Source organism: Pinus tabuliformis, chromosome J (assembly GCF_031772625.1).
Source record: "Pinus tabuliformis cultivar Carrire ecotype Pingquan chromosome J, CPIR1, whole genome shotgun sequence".
NCBI classification, from domain to species: domain Eukaryota; kingdom Viridiplantae; phylum Streptophyta; class Pinopsida; order Pinales; family Pinaceae; genus Pinus; species Pinus tabuliformis.
Window position 1 is genome coordinate 903,720,292 of NC_142295.1, and position 16,003 is coordinate 903,736,294.

Below are 16,003 nucleotides of genomic sequence, written 5' to 3' on the forward strand. Positions count from 1 at the left end.
TAATAATAATAATAATAACAACAAACAAAAAAATTGAGTGGTGTAGCCTAATATTTAACCCTAGGGTTATTACTAATACTATGTAATAAATAAAGGTGGTATATTACTAAGGAAAAACGAAAAATTTTGTATTTTTGAGGTATCAGTTCAACGTCAAACAATCAAGCAAACGTTGATAACCCTTATCAAGATGTTTTCCAAATGCTAATATAGAAAGCCGCCAAGTTTACTATAATAGGACTCTTCTCTCCTCATCTCTTAAGTACAAAAAGGCTCCTCCCTTGATAATTTGAAATTGCAGACTACTATTATAGTAATAAGAGGCTTGTTTCATAAATTTGAACAATATGGTGTCTTATATATTCTAAGACAACAACAAAAAAGTTAACTTCTTGATGAATCATGGAGTCATATTAGAAAAAGAGGACTTGGTGGTTGATAACAATAAAAATAAATATATGGTGTCTTATATATTCTAAGACATAACAAGAAAAAAGTAAACTTGTTGATGAATCATGGAGTCATATTAGCAAAAGAGGACTTGGTGGTTGATAACCATAAAAATAAATGTTTGATTTCTTAAAGAATTGGAAGATCATCATGCCCAAAAGCACAAGGGTGAGAACATGCATATTTTGAAAAGATACATACAAGCTTCAAAATATTGAACATTAATTAACAACAATCCCAATTTTTGCCAAGTCGCCACAAGGCAGAGCTTCTATTAGTAGCGGAATTTACCCACTTCATTATTAGCTAAACAGTTGTCAGGCAATTAAAATAGACAAATGCCCAGAATGAAATGTATCAGAAGATGACATTAAGTCATGTAGCCTGTGAAAAGTCAAAAGCCAGGAAGTTTTACTCGTATATGACATGAATCAAGACAAAGGAATTTTAGTACAACTAAGAATGCTAAGGCATGTCATGCCTAAAGGTCTATAGAAGTGCAAACAAAACAACCTGTCAAGGGCATATCTGGGGGAAATTAGATGAAATTATTCAGTTTGGTCCGGTGAAAAGGCATTAAAGTTTAAATATGAAAATGCTATGAATTAGACAATTAATTCAGACGTGAGTAGAAAAGGGAATATAGAGATAACAATAGTGCTTTATGGAATAACCGTATAATTAAAGTAACTAAAACATTAATAAGACATGATTAATGAAGATCACCCAATCGGAAATAGATAGTCAGCAAACTTGTAGAAAATATTCTTCTCTGGGTAGCATTCAGAAGTACAAACTTCATAGGCACATCCAATGCTCAATAAATTCACCGTTGACAATGATGCTCACCAAAAAATTTAGAGGCAAGCTTTCTAATAACCAGTCAACAGAACAAATTCAGTAACTGAACAGCTTTCTTATGCCTCTTCAACATTATCAGTAATACTCATCTATGATTTGACTAAATATCCAGAGAGAGGAATTGGCTACTGTGGATGAGAGACACGCTCAGTAAGAGGGCGGGATGACTGCTGTGGACGGGAAATGGGTTCAGACACAGTGGGAATTGACTGCTGCGGATGAAAAACAGGTTCAGCAGGGATGGGGATTGGTGTGCGTGAGACAGGTCCAGAGGAGGGGATTGGCTGCTGCTGACGAGAGACAGGTCCAGTGGGGGGGATTGGTTGCTGCAGACGAGAGACAGGTCCAGTGGGAATGGGGTTTGGCTGCTGCAAGTATGAGAAAGATTCTCCTGGCTTAGGGGCAGCCTCTTTGTTGATCTGGCTAGAATGATCATGTACAGACTTTGGTAAGCTCCCATTTGGTTGACCCAAAGCAACTCTTGTTTGATTTGAACCAACCTGCACTGGACGTGTAGTTTGATCTGGTATAGGAACTGATGTTGTACCCTGACTATTCACAACAGGCACCATAGCTGGCAATAAAGAAACAGGAGTTGATGGCATGGCCACAGTATTGTGAATAGATGGAGGAAGTTCGGGGGGTAGAAGAATATTCTCATCCCTCCTTGTCAGATTGACATTTGGTGCAATATCATTTGTTTTAGAAATAGGCACCGACAATCCCGGATCAAAGACAACACCTCGCAGGACTGTATCAGTGTCTCCCACTCTAACCATCAGCAAGTAGCCAGCATCAAATGAACCATCCAATACACCATGAACTGATTGGCCTACCAAAGTATTGTCAGGAAACGAAGGCATTGACGAATCTATTTTCTTGCGTCTTGGTTTCTTTTTCCCATCCAACCGTTGTGGTGCATGAGCCTTCTCACCTGGATACAAAACGTGTGATTTACGGGGGCGTCCTCGCTTCCGTTTTGGAGGTATACTTGTAGAATCAGTCTGAGCTTCTTGATTTTCGTCTTTCATTTTTAACACCTGCACTGAAAAACATCTACAAACTTCATTCTATTCTGTAAATTTGAAAGAACAAAAACATGTGACTGGACATACAACTTCTTAAGTGCCCACCAACGGAATTCAGAATTAGCAATGATGCCTAATTGCTTTTAAAATAAAGAAGTATGAAGGCCTTGAAGGTATTGATAAGCCCATCAGTTAGAATAAGAAAGTTATATCTAGAGCAGAAAAATATACCCGAGTTTAACAGACACTAGCTACATTATACAACATAGCACATTCCTGTAAGAAGCACATTGTATAAATTTGCCAGCTTAAAAGTCCCACTACTTGTACTAGCTAAAAAGAAAAGAGAACCTTCAAACGTACACATTAGTACAAAAAGCAAGGGTACAACTCCAGGAATAGTTTCTGAAAGCATGTATTAAAATGAATGACTTCACTTCCAAAGACTAGATCACAAAAACATGCGTTATGAATACATTGTTCACCAAATATGTAATAGGTCCTAGTCCTTTTAAAGAACAGCCACATAGCAGTAACATACAAGAAGTCACCTGCCTATCCTTGTAACAATTACACGCATGTTGCAATTAAAATGGTTTCAAAGACTCGGTCTTCCTTATCCAGTGATGAGGTTAGTTCCCCATTTGGCTCTATATCAGATGTCTCCCAACCTATGCTTTAGAACGCGCCTCTTAGCACAATTACTAATTGGACTTCCTCATGTATTTATTTTACTAAGATAACAACATTATTCTTGTTTGATGTTGGAGTTCGGGTCTTCAATTTCCATTATCAATCCAAGTTCAAAAATAGCAGAGAACAAAAGAATACTCAAAATAGCGACAGATTTTACATACTTTAACAAGATGGAATAGTTTTCTCCCTAATGCTTTCAAAAAAATTCGAAATGCAGAAAAAAGCATCTCTCCAAGTGTATGCGTGTGAAGTTCCTTTGGTCTTGAAGGCTTGGTAGATCCAAGGAATTAAGAGCACAATAGCTTCTCATAGTAGTGTTCCATGGGAGGTTTGATAATGCAATCCATGCCAAGTTGATACATGTATATGATGGTGTTAAGTTGAGCATGAAATAAAAGAATGGGCAGTATACACAGATGCACGAAAGCAGATCTACACCCTCTTGAAGGTGCAATGGCAGAGACAAACAATTTGAAAAGTTTGAGGGCAGAAATTGGCACCAGCAACAAATCAAATGGATTGTATTCTAGACCTTCCAGATCGCTTCACAATGCAAGATCCACCTTATTTTCCTAAATTAGCTGAAGTATCTTGGACAACCATATTAGATGCATTGATTCATTTTGGCCAATTACTCTATTTCTTCTTGTACAGATATTGATCAAACAAACTGTATTGATCATTAGATTGTTACTCTAGTCTCCTGATCCACAGATGTGCTCAAATCTATTATTGCAGCCATACCATTTCATTTTGATTGAATTAAGTCTACAGATCAACTAGAGTGACCTAAAGAATTGTGATCGGTTGTAATTTTGCCTGTGCACACATCCACCGGAAAGAGAGGAGCAATGAGTGTGCTTCAAACGATTGACCTCCACCATCTTCTTGTGTTTGCTCTATTCGTTTACATGTTTGCTCTATTCTTTAATCACATGGGGGAATATTTTTGCGGAGTGTATGGAGATGCAATCAGTGTTCTTGCTGGATTGAATTTTATTGTATATATGGCAGCATGGTGCCCAATCAGCAGCATGACTGCAGATTCCAAGCTGAATGTCCATCAAAACCCATCACTGTATGAGGGAGTGGATAATTCTGTTGTCTTTTGGCTTGAAACAAGGATTCTTCAGAACCTCTATTTACAGAGAGCATTCTGTTTCTTAAACCAAGACACCTCTCAACTAAAAGGAAAAGAATTTCACTTGCCTCAACGTCTAGTCTGAAAATGGTAGAACTTTGAGCAAAAAGATGCCTTGAATCTTCAAACTGAAGCTCTGCATTACCCAACTTGTTGAAGCGTCCGCAGGGGGGTTAATTTGGATGTTTTGAAGCCCACGTGCAGGTTAAGCAGTCCATCCACGATCCTTGAAGGAGATATATCAGTATACACGGAGCTGCCACAAGCAAAACTGCAGCACAGAAAGTATGGACAATCTGTGAGAATAGCAACGAAGAATAAAATCGTCACAACAAATACAGAGAGCTCCTCAGTGGCCTGTTCTCAGGCATCCTGCACAGACTACAAGCCCTTGGACAGTGGAAATAGACATTGAAGTTATCATGGAATACTTTGAAATTTTTGGGCTATTCGAAGTTTTTTAAATTCTAAATAGTTTTTTTAATTCCAAATGATTATGCTGGACGTAATTTTCAAAATCCCATAGCCCAAATGACGTTAATTTCACAAAAGCCCATAAGCAATTGGCAACCATTTTTTTTTTACCATCAAACATGCCTATTTCCTTACACAAAGGAAAATAGTGTTGTAAATCATGAAAAGGAAAATCATTGAATAAAAATACTCATTTTTGTGGTGATTGCGTCCTAGAACTGTCCCAAAATCAGAATAAGAGGGTCTAAGGTATAGTTTGTACTAGTGTGCAATGGTGCATGATTTTTTGGTTGCTTGATTTTGTGTCTACTTTTGACACTTTCTTCACACTTTCAAGAAGAAATTTCCTAACTACACATGGTGATTATTTCTGAAACTAGGGATTAAAACACTCATAAACAAAGCAAGTATCTAATTTCATGTAACAACAGGCCAAAGAGTTGTTTGCTCCTCAAATCATCATTGGGCATTGTCAAAATTTCAAAGGTCATAACTATTAATGGTCTATGTAAAATTTGCTTCAATTGATCCATGTCAAGGTGTTAATTTTATGGTATGTTCTATGCTTGCAACAATCACTTCAATGTCTTATTACTATTAGCCCAATAACAATTTCACTTTATTTTTCCAATAGCAATCACAATAAACTTGAGCAATCACTTAGCACATACTTTAGATCATCATTGACAGTAATTGTAGCTAGAACATCATCAATAATATGCACAGGAAGACAAGCCAAGACAATGAACACACAGATTTAGGCTAATGCCAGGGGAAAAACCCACAAGGGAGAAAACCCAACCAATCCTTCTTATCAATAAAGCCATAGTCTAACAATTATGCTTTTTGCCTGGAAAGTTATGGAAATTCCAGTCATATTTTGAAAAAAAATCCGGCAGGGATTTTTGTAAATCCAAGTAAAAGCTGTCAAAATTCATAATTTTAAGTGCCCTAGAAGTTTTTGATGGTGCTGAATCCATTTCCACCATCAAAAACATGATTCAAACACTGCTTCTACAAGATTTTTTGAAATTTTTTTGTCCGGATTCCAGCCACTTTTGGCCGTCCGAGCAATTCCTCCACCTCCGTAGACGACTCCATTGATAAATATCAAATGTCCAGCAGAGAGAGAAAATCCAATTTTGTATACTGTAGACAAAGTCAAAGTCAAAACTTTGACTATTCAAAGAAAAATGACCAACCAGAATCAATGCCAAAACAAGAAACCCAATCTGATCCAAATCTGTCTCTGTCAAATCTGCAATTCTGAAGTCTGTCAACAGCAGTCAACTTGCACTAACCAGTCCAGTCAACAGTGATCAAACTGCCTCCAATCAGTTCGGTCAAACCACCAAGGAACTCGGCCTCTTGACCAGGTCAAAATAAGCCCAAAACAGAGATGAAAATCCAATCAAAGTCAATGCTCTGTGGTCAAAGCCTGTAATTATGCCTGCAGTCAACACTGGTCAACCTGCCCAGAATTCCTTGTTTTGTGTGTCAATGGATGCAGCCTGCCCAAACAGAATTATTCTAGGTCAAATCGTAGTCAAACAATCTCTCAAAGTCCTTGGTCAACGCTTGAAGTCAGCTGGAGAAAGTCATCGCATGCAAAAACAGAATTCCTCATTTTGTGTGTTTGATGCAGCCTGCCCAAACAGAATTATTCCAGGTCAAATCATAGTCAAACAATCTCTCAAAGTCCTCAGTCAACACTGGTCAAAGTCAGATCAGAAAGTCAACACAGGGAAAAAAAGAGCTGCCAAGGAACCCTTTGCATGTGTGGAAAGAAGATGCTGCCTCAGGTTGTACGAACCAATCAGAACATGATAGAGAAGATGTGTAAGTGAGTGATGCCAAAATGATATGAACTTGACTTACATTTATAGTGGACAATGTGGGGTCAAGGGTCATGTCCCTTGACCAAGTGAGTCGACTTGAAGATGACTGAAAGTGGGACCGACTTGAAGAAATGCTATTTGTAGTAGTGCAAAAATTCTGATTTTTGAAACCAAGGAAGATGCCATCAAGGGTGATCCAACTGTGTGAATAAGCCATCGAGGAGGGGCTTCCAAGTAGGCAAATTAGCCCCTAGTTGGACTCTTTAACACAAGGTTATGTGCATAAGTCATGTGATCCATATGCTTGAGTTCAAGTGTCTTCTTGCTTCCACAGTGTTTTGAGTTAATTGAATTGAAGCAAATTGGATCCATTTTTAAGAGTACAAAAGGCAGAATGGTTTTCAAAATTCAATTGTAAAAATTGACATAAGAACCTACTTGAACATGAATAAGGAGGCCTTACAATGAAAGTGTGAAGTCATTGAGAAATAGTCACCTTCTCAAATTTAGGACATGTTTACATTGAAAAGTCATCTCACTGCTCACATTCAAGAGGAATAACACTTTGGCACGCATGCTCGATATTACCTCATACCCTAAGGTTGACAACAAATGCAAGCGTGACACAAAAGAAAACAAGTGCAAGCAAGCAAGTATAAGTGAATGTGACAATTGCAAATCTAAAATGGGCAGAGGAAAAAGCATTTGCAAAAAGCCAATCAATAATTAAAGAACAGTTGGACTCGTTACATGATTTAAATGATTAGGTCGCTGATCTTCAGTAAGAAAATAGATATGAACGATAAATTGATTGAATCACTTATAACTAAAAAGTGAATGAAAAGGAGCAAAAGATGCTAACAATGCAAAATAAAAACATGAAGCAAGACAAGCAATGGTTGACACTACTTGTGACATAAATGACCTAATAGAAGTGGTTGATACATATGCAACAAAAGATATGATCAATGATTCTTAACTGGTTATAAAATGGAATCACTCATTAACAGTGAATTAATGAAGACAAGTTTTGTTGAAGATGAATCACAAGAAAAAGATGTCAAAGTAGAAAATGATACCAAAAGCAGTATGCATGAATGTGAACTTGAATTTTCTTTTTAAGTTATAAAAGAAAGCATTCATGAACATCAAGTATAGAATGATCTTTCCAAAATCATTGTCAAACCTTTCAAAATTTGCAATTCAACAATAAAATCGGCATGGCTTAGGATATGAAAAAACATCAACTTCAACATTCATGACAAATTTAAACCAATTCAATTTGTTAGTGTTGGATTTCTTGTTGAATATTTGAAGGGGCAAGAGCCAAATGTTCAAGAAATTGATGACAAAGGTGATGATAAACAAATTGATGAAATTCCTGATAAGTGCCAGTGTTGTCATCAAATCAGCCATAAGGAGGCAAAGTGTTTTGATCTCCATCCTTATCTAAACTAAGGCGAGGCGCAAGCTGCCAAGTTGGTAGCCATATACTCAACCTCAGTTGAGCTCAGTACCATTGATCTCGACTTCTTGCTAAACTAAGAAACAATTGTTAAACCGACACCGAAAGCACACCCTGAAGTGTTCTTCCTGTTTGTTGAACCCCTTGCCCAATTTGCATTTGTGAATCCCTAAAGACTCACTCCATCAACCTACTTGTACAACAACCCATAATTTGTTGTGCCACTGAGATACCTCAACACGTGCTTAACAGCAACCCAGTGCACTGTGGTCGGCTCAACCATGAACTAGCTCAACTTGTTGACTGCAAAGTAAATGTTTGGTCGTGAGTTCATTAGATACATCAACGACCCTATGAGCTATTTATAGAGTGGGATCCACTTGCTCACCTCTAGTAGCATCCACCTTCCTCCAGTTTGTGACTAGCGACATGGTCATGGGCCCGTAATCCAGCATGTGGAATCCCTTGAGAATCTCCTGCACATACCTACCTTGTCCCAAGAATATCTCCCCATCACCCTGCCAAACCTCCAATCCAAGGAAATAGTGCATAAGCCCTACATCCTTCATCTCAAACTCTTTTGCAATATCTCTCTTGCAATCACGAATGAGCTCCTTGTCCCTTGTCAATATCAAATCATCAACATATAACAAAAGAATGAGAGGCTAACCCTCAACCACGATATAGTACAAGTTAGGGTCAGCTTAACTCTTGGTGAAGCCCAAACTGAGAAGGTAGTTGCCTATCTGAGCATACCATGCCTTCGGTGTCTACTTGAGCCCATGAAGAGCTCTCTTCAGCCTACATACATGTGTGTCTTCGCTGAAAGTCACAAACCCCTCAGGTTGCTCAACATATATCTCTTCCTCAACAACTTCATTAAGGGAGGCATCCTTCACGTCCATTTGGTGGATCTTCCAACCCATTTGTGTTGCAATTGCCAAAATAATCCTAATGGACGAATACCAGGCCACCGGTGCAAATATCTCATCATAGTCTATCCCTTTGACCTGAGAAAACCCTTTGGCGACAAATCTAGCCTTACACTTCTCCACACTCCCATCAATTACATGCTTGATCTTGTACACAAAACGTGAACCAACCACTGATTTGCCAACTAGTCTTCGCACAATCTCCCAGACATCATTCTACATGATAGAGTAATACTCTGCCATGGCATCTAGCCATAACTACTGAGAAGCTACCTCCTTATAACAAGAAGGCTCTGAGTCTATCACCTCAGTCATAAGTGCCATGTACCCTCATATATCTCTGTGGTTGTTTACTTCGTCTAAATGTGGAGTTGGGGGCTCCAACTCTCTCCTTAGCCTCTGTAATCAATTGATATGCCCACTCAGCTCGTCCTCTCCCTGCATTGAGAGTCACTAGCTAAGTGGGCCCCTCTAACTAACCTCTCTACTCCTGTTCCTGCACTTTCTCCTCAGCTATGTGCTAGTCCGCCTACTTAACAATTGGTTGTGATGAAGCTTGAGAAACTAAGCCTCCTTCTTAGGAGCCTACTGCTCCTCCTCATGTGCAACACCTTGCTCACACTCCAAGGACTTCTTGAGAGCCCTTTCTTCCTCGAACATCACATCATGTCTGATAATTGTCTTCCTGAGTGTTGGAATATACACCTTGTATGCCTTAGATGTCTCACAGTAGCACATGAAAATGCCCTTCTCTGTAGTGGGCACCAGCTTCTTCCGATTATCAGAAGACACATGACAATAAACAAGGCTACCAAAGATCCGGAAATGAGAAACATCAAGCTTCTTGCCTACGAAAGCCTCCTTTGGTGTGACTCTTCCCAGTACAATGTGTGGACTCCTATTCTGCAAAAAAATTGCAGTATTGCATGCCTCAATCCAAAGAAACATATGTAACCCCTGGTCATTCAACATAGCCCTAACCGCTCCAACATTACTCTAGTTCTTACACTCAACCACCCCATTCTACTGAGGGTTATGAGGTGCGGTGAGCTCTTTCCTTATGCCCTCCTTAGCACACAAGTCTCTAAAGGAGTTGGAGATGCACTCCCCACCATTGTTTGACCTCAGCACCATGATCCTCCAACCAGTCTGCTTCTCCACCAAGGCTTTGAACTCCACAAACTTTGAAAAGCCATGATCGTTCTTCGTCATGAAGATCCAGGTCTTTCTCGAGTGATCATCAATGAAGGCGATATAATATATGTATCACATCATGGATGGAGAGGAAAATAGCTACATTACCGAATCCAGCAGGTCTGCATCCAAAAATGTCGTTCCATGTATCCGATCCGGATCCGACTTGAACCGGCTAAGAAACGGCTAGGTGGCGAATCTGGCTTTTCAGGAAACGAATCTTGTCTTCCATAAATGGATCCCGCAAATCAAAAAAGGATCCTTCTAAGTCAAGGTGGATTTCAAACAAATTTCATTTAGGTTTTTAAATTTTAGGTTTCTTTCTTGGTTTTTCATCGGGTTTTTCATTAACTGAAGTAGGCCCTTTCACTCTAAAAGCAATTGTTCTTGAATTTTGTCGACATTCCAAAGGCGCGCAACATTCTTGAATCTTGTCGAGACTTGGCATTGAGCAGGCAACCTCCGGCGCTCGGCTCCAAGCAAACAGGCTCTGACACTCAGCTCCACAGGGTCCACGCTCCAGCAAATAGGCTCCAAGCTCCACACAGCCAGTGCTCTCCGGCTCCACACAAATGACAGGTGACTTCCGGCGCCACGCAAAACGACCGGTGACTACACAATGCTCTCCGACTTCGACTCCACGCAAATGACCGACAATAACACACTGCACAGCGCTCTCTGGCTCCGGCTCCACGCAACTAACCCCGACCCTACCTCCACAGCGACCAGGACTAACAAAAAATTAAATTGCACAGGGCTTGGGGAAGGCGTTTCAAAAAAATAAAATAGCACAGTCTATGCTCTCCGACTCCACACAAACAACCCTGACCCTACCTCCACAACGACATGTGACTAAAAAGAAATTGCATAGTGCTCTCAGGACAGGCGTTAAAAAAATTAAATTGCAGTGCTCTCGAGACAAAGGCATTCAAAAAATTAAATCACAAGGACATGTGTTAAAAAAACCAATTTGCATAGTGCTCTCATTCTCGAGACAAGCGTTCAAAAAATTAAATTACAAGGACAGCAACAAAGGTGTTAAAAAAAAAAAGATTACAGGGACAAAGATAAAGAAAGGGTCTGAATTTTGAAAGGTTAGTTTCAGAAAGCATTATATAATACATTTCTTTTAAATTTTTTAAATCCCTACACGACAAATGCACAGTAGACTCTTAGGTGTACAATTAAATCTTTTTTTACGCGTTAAACATTATGATTAAACATTGTACATTAGTTTTAATTTTATGTATTTTAAATTTTAAATACAATGGACTCTTAAGTGTACAATTAAATCTATTTTATGCGTTAAACATTATTATTAAACATTGTACATTAGTTTTAATTTTATGTATTTTAAATTTTAAATTATTGATAATAAATTATAATTTTTTCTACGCAGTCAGTCACACCTACAACTTATAGAAATGGAACCATCAAGGCAGAGTGAAGGGGAAAACATCAATACAAACCCAAAATCTCCTTTATGGCAATATGTGGAGATTATTGGAAAAAATCCTGGAGGTGGTTCTTATAAATGGAAGTGCAATGAATGCCAATATATAAAAAATGGCTCATATACTAGAGTGAAGGCCCATCTGATTAGACAAACTAACAAAGGGGTGCAAGTATGCACTGGGCTAAAAGACGCAAATGGCAAACCTAGCCAAGGTTTGAGTCTTGGAAAAATAAAATTCTATGCATCTTTGCAAGACACTGCTAATACGAAGCTTGCTAAGGGAAAACACCATGTGCAAAGCTCTACAACTAGGCCTCCATTGCCTTCTAGGCCTGCTGCCACAACTAATAAAAGGCCCACTCTAGGCCCTCTTGAAGCAGGTTTCAATAACCAAGGTAGAGACATGGTCGATGAACATGTAGCTTGTTGCATCTATGCAAATGGGCTAGCATTCAATTTGATGCGTTCTCCTTATTGGCATCAAATGATTAAGGCAGTTAATGAAGCACCAAAAGGGTACAAAAGCCCTAGTTATGAAAACGTTTGCACTACTTTGTTGACATCAGAGAGACAATTCAAGGATAGACAGCTACAGGAAATCTGGGATACATGGGCAAAAATAGGGGTGTCCATCATTTCTGATGGATGGAGAGACCAAAGAAACCGCCTGTTAATTAATGCTGTTGCAGTATGCCCCCAAGGGGCAATGTTTTTGAAGGTTGTTGATTGCAGTGGAATAGAGAAAAATGTATCTTTCATATCCACAATTCTTATTAATGCAATAGAACGTGTGGGGTCACGTAATGTTGTCCAAGTCATTATGGACAACGCGCAAATTCGTAAAGATGCAAGTTTGATTGTGGAGGGTTGATATGATCACATCTTTTGGACTCCATGTGCAATACATTCATTGAACCTTATGCTTGCCAAGATTGGTGAGATCGAATGGATTAATGAAATATATGCATATATCGAGGTTTTGCAAAGTTAGAGCTATTGAAGGTACTCTTTTTTTAATCAATATTATTTCAAATTTGTATTGGAAATTCTTAATTTTAATTACAAAATTATATATGATTTCTCTTTTGAGATTTGACTTTTTGTCATTTTAAAACTTGTAGGTTGTTGAAACTCGTTTTGCCTCCCAAAATCTTGTCATAAAGAGGCTTGTGGAGGTGAGACAAACATTACAAGCAAAGGTCATTGACCCTCTTTGGGAATCATGGAGGACTTCCACTTCTAATAGAGGGCAAAAAATCAAGTCCATCATTCTTGATGATGCATGGTGAGACAAACCTTTTGTGGTTTATTGAACCAATCTTGACCTTGATAAAGGCATTTTACACAAATACACCTTGCTTGGGGGAAGTTTATGAAAACATTGATAGTGTGTTGGAGAGGATAAGGGAAATTATCAGGGCAAGTGAAAATGGCCCTTTTGAAACATTCTATTATGAAGTGAAGGACATAAATACAGAAAGGTGGAACAAAATGACCACACCATTACACCTTTTGGCCTATGCATTGCACCCCAAATATATATTATCATTCCAAAATTTTGTCTTTACCTAATAGAACAGCACCAAACAAGGATTTTGAAGTGGTACAAAGATACAACACAACTTTGCGGAAAAATTATAGAGATGTGGGAGTTGCAATGAAAGTACGCCAAGAATTTGGAGGATTTATACAATCTACTCGTAGCTTTTCGAATCCAGTAACTATAGATGATCGAGAGCATCTTGATCCTATTACTTGGTGGGCTTCCATGGTGGGGATAGCATTCATCTCTCCACTCTAGCCACCAAGCTACTATCACAAGTTGCTAGTTCCTCATTAGCTGAGAGGACTTGGAGTACATATGGCTTCATCCATTCAGTGAAGCAAAATAGGCTAACAGCGGCAAAGGCTGAGGATCTTGTGTATGTTCATTCCAACCTTTGTCTTCTATCACATGTTGAACCAGAATATAAAAGAGGTCCAAGCAAGATTTGGGATGTGGAGCTTGAGATCTCTGACTTGAACCTGACATTGAATGCCATGACTCACCTCAACCTACTTGAGGATATTGTTCCACCACCAGTCCAGCCGACTGATGCAACTTCCTACATTCCAAGACCCCCACATATATTCATGATGTAGAGTTGCAACATGCAAAAGATAATGTAGATCCATTTGAGGAAATGTAAATGTATTTACTATTATCATTTTTGTATGAGGGAGGATGCATCATTTCAATGTTTCAATCTTCATATTTATAATATATCTTATGGTTTCATTTCTAAAAGTGTTTGATGGTTTCAAGCAGTGTTGCTTGGGAGCGGGAGCGGGAGCGGGGAGCGGGAGCGAAAACGGGAGCGGGAGCGACCATTTTCAAAAGCTCCCGATTTGGGAGCGAATCCGGGAGCGATTTTTTAAAAATATATATATTTTTTATATTTTTTAATTTTTGATACATATATGTCAAAAAAAACATGTAGAATGATGAATTAGACATAAAAAACATAAAAAAACATAGATTGATCATTGAACAATATCACATCAATCATCTAGATTCTAGAAATTATAATCGTCATCAACCATGTCCATAAGTTAGTAAAATACATATTACAATTGCAACATATTGAGTCTCATGAATCATGATTCATCAAATTCAATCTTAAAGTTTCAACTTCAAGCTTTCAAAATTGAAAATTCAATAACATTTATCATCATTGATCACCAAAGTTGTACTTGTAAGCTAAGTTTAACCATTACAAGAAGTAATATCTAAGATATTTCTAAATCCTAACTTCTAACTGTTAACATGATATGAAATGTCATAAATTTATAAAATGAAACATGAATAATGAAATGAAATGAAACAACTTTAGTCTTTCACGAAGCATCATATTCATAATTCACATCATTACCAATGAGTTATAATTGCCAAGGCCCAACTTCAAACTTCAAATTTTCATTGTCACAGTGATATATTGTTTACAAAAAATATCATTATGATATGAAAGAGTCAAGAGTCAAGAGTCAAGGACTCAAAACTCAATAGTTATGAAAACTAAAGTCTAATAGAAACTAAAAAAGACAAGTAAACTGTAAATCAAAATCTACATGTGGCCCTTGCCACGAGAGTCTCCAAGAGTATAAGCAGGTCGTGGTGGTCTTCTAAGAGTCTCCCGCACAGACCGACAACCAAAACTAGAACCTCCACGTGAGGGTGTAGATGGAGGTGGCGACAGCAAAGGAACAAGACTCGGACCTCGAGCACTGCTACTGGATGGTGGAGGTGGAGGTGGAGGTGGCATGGCTGTTGCAGCTGCCTCATCTTCATCCCTTACAAGTTCCTCTTCCAGTTCTTCAATATGTACAATGTCATCCTCCAAATTGTCATCCTCTGGGTGATTGTCCCAAATTTTATATGTGGGGTCCTCATAAGCCCAATCACAGTAATGACTCAACAACCTCAAGTTGTAGTGCACATAAACCAAGCTTTCTGCTCGGTTTTCATTGAGTCTGTTTCTTTTCACATTATGTATGTAGTTGTAGGTGCTCCAACACCTCTCTGCAGAAGAAGTATTTACAACCTGTGAAAGAACTTTTTTTTGCCAATTTTGGCAAAAGTCCATGCCTGCCATATGTTTCCCACCATGTGAGAGTATCAAATCTATCTCTGTCGTCCATTGCATGGAAGTTACCATACAAACCAGTGCCACTAAAGTATCTGCCTATTTCAAAGCGCACAGCGGCACATTCCTCCCTGTCAGGTACCAACTTTTCTAATGCTTCCAAATATCCTTTAGTTACCTCTGGATCTAAATGGGGTTTGGTCCTAACCCCACCCCCTGCTGCAGGTTGGCCCAACCAAGATGTAGAATATTATTTTGGCGTAAGGATATACGCTAAGCAATGTAGTGGAAGATTAAGCCTATTCCATCGTTCACACACACAATCATGAACCAGTTTGTACAAGTTGGGATCTCTATTATGAACAATGTCTTTTATTTCCCCCAACATGGTATCCATTTGCTCATAAACCTCGCCAATCACTGGTTTGTCTGTATCAGCAAACTGAATCATGTGATAAATTGGCTTGGTGAAATCCAATACCTGCCTCACACTTGTCCAAAACTGCCCATCAAGAGCGGCCTCCTCCACCATTTCAAAACCTGCCATGTCAGCTACATTTGTAGCCCTTTCCTTTAATACCTGCCAATGTGGACTTGATACCATGCTAGCTAATGCCTCTCTTACCTTCAAAAGGCGCCTGAAGGTGAGGTAATAGCTACCAAATCTGGTCTTCGCAATCTTCAACAACTCCAATCTCGAGTGACTGCGGAAAAGGCCATGGGTATTGCTATGATTTGTAATAAATTTTATCATTTGTTTGCCTTTCTTGTACAAATCACCAATCCATTGGTATTGTTCATTTTTGTTCTTGACAATATCATGCAACAGAAGGTTCAATGTGTGA

General features: G+C 38.7%; 1 protein-coding gene across 7 annotated transcripts in view; it reads right to left on the bottom strand.

The window, feature by feature from the left end:
* Positions 1-1,093: 1,093 nt before the first annotated feature.
* Positions 1,094-16,003, bottom strand: part of LOC149229635 (uncharacterized) — a 32,763-nt gene continuing 17,853 nt past the window's right edge. For 2 of the 7 annotated variants that reach the window (XM_089378692.1, XM_089378694.1), the window contains 2 exons: positions 4,245-4,447; positions 1,094-2,351 (listed from right to left, as the gene is read on the bottom strand). In XM_089378692.1, coding sequence (XP_089234818.1) covers positions 1,437-2,342 — 906 coding nt within the window. In that variant the 5' untranslated portion in view covers positions 2,343-2,351; positions 4,245-4,447 and the 3' untranslated portion in view covers positions 1,094-1,436. Of the gene's footprint in view, positions 2,357-4,244; positions 4,448-16,003 lie in introns of all 7 variants that reach the window. The other 5 variants (XM_089378695.1, XM_089378690.1, XM_089378696.1 and 2 more) reach the window with 3 other exon arrangements.